The following is a 5,386-nucleotide window of genomic DNA, read 5'->3' as shown; positions in this document are numbered from 1 at the left end:
GAGTTTTGAGCTAAGTCCAAAAGAGATGAAATAAGTTATGAGCATAATAAATTATATTTTCAGAATAGTATTGAGCACCGATTTGGGTAAGAGTATAGAGAAACTCAAACCCCATAAACTACATAGCTAGCATAGAATATGATTGAACCATTCATTCGGGTGATTCCTCATTGTTCCAAAAGGGGACTTTTATTGGATCCAGAGATGAGTTTGCGTCCTTTACCCTGATAAGATATTGGACGGCTGTGGCAATGACAACAGTTCGTTGTATCATCATGTATGTCTCGATTAGAGAAATTCTCCAAGAAGTAAAATATTATATTTTATACATTGAGTTGCATTACTATTTTTTTAAAACATTGTCTCTTATTATATACTTGTATATTCCATGTACTAAAGTCATTTGACCTATATCATTTTGTGATGCAGATACAAGTGATAGAGATCCTCAAACAACGCACCATTGAAGATCGGTTTCAACTCAGCTTTTGGTGAGATATCTTTGCTTTCAGAGGCGCGCTTGAGTCTTTACCTTTTAGTTATTAATTATTGGTTTGAGGTAGCCGTGGGCCATTTTCGATACCTATTTCAGAGTCAGTATTCTAGATGCTTGATAGACTAGTAGACAATGTTTAGTTTATTTCTCAGAGTATATTTTAAAATATTGAGTTAAGTCTCATACATTTTATATATTTGAGTTTCATGATTTATGCTAAATAGTATTAAGTTGCATGCTTCATTGTGCCCATTTGAATTTATTTATGAGTTAAAGTCTTTCGTTGAGTGAGTTTGCTAGTCCAAATGGTTCTCTTGGGACCAACAATAATTTTCGAGTGCCAGTCACGTCTAGAGTGTAGACTCGGGGCGTGACACCTAGCTTGGCTTGAGGAAGGAGACTTGAGAGAGAACCTTAGAAAATTTTGAGAGATTTAGAGGGAACAAGCGAAGTTTGAAGGGTTTGGATGGATATAGGTCGTCTCAAATAGTCCAAAACCACATAGTGTACAGGTTAAAATAGTGAAAAATGACCAAAATATCCATTACTTAAAAATTGCCGAAGTGCCTTGCGGACGAGACCTACAAATTGTAGATTCCTCCATGAGTTGTCCAAGAGTTTCGTAGAAATCGTGTACCAAAACTGAAGCTACTGGAATTTCCCTATGATCCTGATCTATGGGTCGTCAACCCTCTGGTCCTGTACAACTCTAAAATCCTCAAAAATTAACTTCTCTGATTCTCATTGTACGAGCCATTTTACGATCCGTCGAACTTTATACAGATGTAGAACCTCTCTTAGAACTTAACTTTCGCTACGGGAATTTGTCATTTTTTAGGAGTCTTTCTAGGAACACCACCTATCGGGCGTAGGACCTCCTACAGTCCGTAGATGACCCTTGTAGGTCAATACCCAAGTTTCTAAATTTCTACAAGTCTCAGGACCCATCTACAAATGCCTCCTATGGTACGTAGGTCCTTGTACGGACCGTGGGTGGGTTCGTACAATCTTGCACTAGTGAATTTTCAACAACTTTCTTTTTCATTATATTCCGACTTTCCAACTTTTGGATTACTACAGGTTTCAACACCCTTCATTTCTGAATGTTATATCGTAAAACTCTTATTTTTTCATTTTCTCATATCGAATGAAGGAAAAAGATGTTGTTCTCTTCTTTGATTCAATTTCTTTTATATTGAAAAAATTGTTGGTGTTTCGTATAATTGTAACCACGAATTAGGATTTTTCTCTCTAACATTTCGTAACATTTCATTTTATCAAATTTGTAAGTAAAATATTGTAATTATTATCAAAATAAAATAAAACATTCTGTGAGCCGTTATGAGCTATAATTCTTTTTGTTATTAGTGTTAATTGTCAAATAATAATTTGCTTTAATAAATAAAGGTTGTTCGTTTTTGTTAAAGTTTGTTTATAGCTTATACATGTAAAGTATTTTAAAATTTGTACAAAATAAATATAATTTTAGTGTACTTATAAAATAGAAATATGTATAACCCTCACCTTTAGAATAAATTAAACAATAGAGCAAAGTAGTTGATATATCCGGAATGCTCACTTTACTCTGTTACTTTGTCTGAATTTTTCGTTAGTTTCTTACGATAATGGATGTATATGTCAATGCGGAATAAGATTATCATGTTAAACGATATATATATAGTCTAATCATGACCATATTCGACTTTATTAAATCTTTTTGATATTTCATAGTCCCTTGTATATGTTTGTCAATATTGTTGTCCTTTTGTAATCATGCTTAGTGTTTTGTGTATTAAAAATTATCAAAGGATTCTCTATAGCTTAAAGGTAATTCCTCCATATCTACTTTGATGATGTATATATGAAAAATAAAGTCATCTTAATATTATTTTTTTGTTTACTAAAAGAGAACATACAATGGTTTTGTTATATTCTATTGAGAGCTAATAAAATCATAAAGAATTCATTAACAAAAGTAATTAAGAAGACAATGGAATTATTTCGATAAATTAGAGCCAAAGTTAGAAATTAGAATAAGGCATCGAGGCAAAGACAAAAATTATAATAAGGTATTTGAGGTTTTTCGTGGGACAAGAACATTTTCTTCATTGACCTAACTGCATAGGACCAACATTAATTGTTTACATTATTCAAAATATAGAACTTAACAATATCCATATGATTTTTTAAACTTATATACTCAATGATATGGGATACACACGCAAAGCGTGTGCCCAAGACTAGTAATAATTATATGTGATAAGTTTGATGTTTCATTATATTTGTTTGGTAAGAATCTCTTATTTCTTTTCAACAAATTTTTTATGTTGCACAATATTAATTTCTGAACTTTAAAAATTTGTTGATTGTGTGAAAAATATGATGAATATACCATTGTTTGGAATAAACATAAACGTTCAACACACGTCCCCCCAGAGACTAGTAATATATAAAATTAGGATGAAATTTACTACACTAAAGTGGTTCTAAGAAGTATAGGCCTTCCTACGGTTAACCTAGTAATTTTAGTAGATTTTGAGGCAAATATAGTTTTGTTTTATTGGAAAAAAAAATTAAGTTCTGATTTAGGAAATAAAAGATAAGTTGCTTTAGGTTAAAACATGATGTCTTATTGATATAAAAATTAGACATTTTATATAATGGTATACCTATGGGTACAAGGAGCAAGAGAGAGATTGATCACAAACAAGTTAAAGACGGTCACCTTTCTTTGTACATATATCTCATTCAAAAATCACAAACAATATCACAGTCCAAGTCTCAATCAAAACCAAACAAATGAAAAGAAATAAAATGTATAAAGGGTATATAGCACTATGAAAAGATATGTATTATCCCTCCTCTATTGAATCATATACAATTAATATTTGGTTTAGATGACATAGAAACCAAATGCAATTGTTAATAGTGAGTTATATGTTGTTATCACACGCTGGATGAGAAATTGGCAGTTATATTGTCAATTTCTTCTAGCTTATTCTGGGTTAAATCCTTGCAACTAGCACACTTGATGGGAATTTTGCACTCTTCCTTGTCACAGATACCACTTAACACTTGCTCGGCATGCCATGTCCAAACAATGTCCTTTAAATTTGGTTTTACCTCCTCCTCAAAAAACTTGGTGTACTCTTGTGAATCACCTGAGATCTTTGAGAACTTAACGACAGCCACTTCTGGAGCCACCTTGAACACCTCTATGTTAACCAATAACGTCCGTGCTTTCGGCTGACTATCAGAGGAACCTTGCAGCCTCAAGGTCGACCCATTGACCCTTGCAACCTTAAAATTCAATTTCTTGGCCAACAATTGAATCTTGGCCATGATGATTGTGGCTGAACACCTGGATGTTAAAATGGACTCTGTCTTCTTCTTGTTCTCAAACAAGCTTGATAAATTGGCGCCAGCTGACATTGATGAGATCAATTCAAAAGCATTTAATAAGGCTGGGGAAGAGGGGGATTTGATCATCCCTCCATGCTTTAAATATTCGTCGGATCTTCCAAACATATCTAACATAGAAATTGTATCGTGTTCATAATCATGAATTAATGATGATGAAGAAATATTCCCATTATAAATTGTCAATTTAAAACCTTTCCTAAACCAAGGGTCTTTCATTATTCCAGTTATACTAATCCTCTTTTGTGGGTTAGGGAGTAATATTCTAGATATTAAACGTTTTGCTTCTGTAGATAACCAAGGGGGAAATCGATATTCAGCTTTGAAAATCTTTCTATACAGATTCACAAGGTTAGCATCTTGAAAAGGTAAACACCCTGCTAGAAGAACATATAATACGACTCCACATGACCAAATATCAACCTTGCCACCATTATATCCTTTATTTCTTATTATCTCAGGTGCAATATACGCTGGAGTTCCACACTGCGTGTATAGAAGCCCATCGTTTAGCAATTGCTCTGGCAAAGCCGATAGCCCAAAATCTGTCACCTTCAAATTCTCATTCTCATCAAGAAGGAGATTTTCTGGCTTTATATCACGATGAGAAACACCACAACTGTGGCAAAATTCAACAGCACTTATCAACTGCTGAAAATATTTTCGAGCCACGTCTTCTTTGAGCCTTCCTTTGGCTACTTTTGCAAAGAGTTCACCACCCTTCACGAATTCCATGACAATGAAGATCTTGGTTTTTGTTGCCATGACTTCTTTGAGTTCGACAATATTAGGGTGGCGGACGAGGCGCATAACAGAGATTTCCCTCTTGATTTGTTCCATCATTTCTTGAGATTTCACTATCTCTTTCTTGATCACTTTGATCGCCACGTTTTCACCAGTGGCAAGGTTTGTTGCATGGAAAACTTTGGCGAACGTGCCTTTGCCTAATTGTTTCCCAGTTTCGTATTTGCCGAACAATATTTTCTTCTCCATGAATATTTAATTTGAACAGTAGGCAGGTAGGTAGCTAGAATAATTTGCAGAATCAATTCCTATTCCTTGTTGTGAGGAAGACAAATAGTAATTGGAAGCTGAAGTAGTTGATGATAAAAAATTCCAAAGTTCAGATTAGGAGTTGGTAAGGACATTGATGAGAGAAAAAGATTAATTTTGTTGCAAGTAAAATAGCCTTTCCGATAAGGCTAAAGACAATTAGTAGTTATAGTTAGATACTCCTATATGAGAATATATAAAGCTTGATAAAGACCATTTCCAAATTTTATATACGTACTGCGCGTGGTGTAGTGGATCTACATCTATGCAATGTTGCGCTGTTTTTCAAAGTCAGACTGATGAATTATTCTTTTTAATAATGCTAGCTACTTCGTGGGTCACCTATCTCTCATTTTAATTTGTAAATAAAGAATAAGTCTTCATTGTTTTATCTAGAGTTTAAAATTTGTACGCAAA

The 5,386-nt window shown here is 33.7% G+C and overlaps 1 protein-coding gene across 1 annotated transcript; it reads right to left on the bottom strand.

Moving 5' to 3' along the window:
- Positions 1 to 3,326: 3,326 nt before the first annotated feature.
- LOC129870766 (CBL-interacting serine/threonine-protein kinase 5-like) lies at positions 3,327 to 5,106 on the bottom strand. Its single transcript, XM_055945628.1, has one exon. The coding sequence runs from the start codon at positions 4,907 to 4,909 to the stop codon at positions 3,443 to 3,445; it is 1,467 nt and encodes a 488-aa protein (XP_055801603.1). The 5' UTR covers positions 4,910 to 5,106; the 3' UTR covers positions 3,327 to 3,442.
- Between the last annotated feature and the right edge of the window lie 280 nt (positions 5,107 to 5,386).

The sequence above is a fragment of the Solanum dulcamara genome, chromosome 10, assembly GCF_947179165.1.
Source record: "Solanum dulcamara chromosome 10, daSolDulc1.2, whole genome shotgun sequence".
Lineage (NCBI taxonomy): Eukaryota > Viridiplantae > Streptophyta > Magnoliopsida > Solanales > Solanaceae > Solanum > Solanum dulcamara.
Note: the sequence above shows the minus strand (reverse complement) of the source record. Positions and strands in the feature narration are given on the sequence as shown.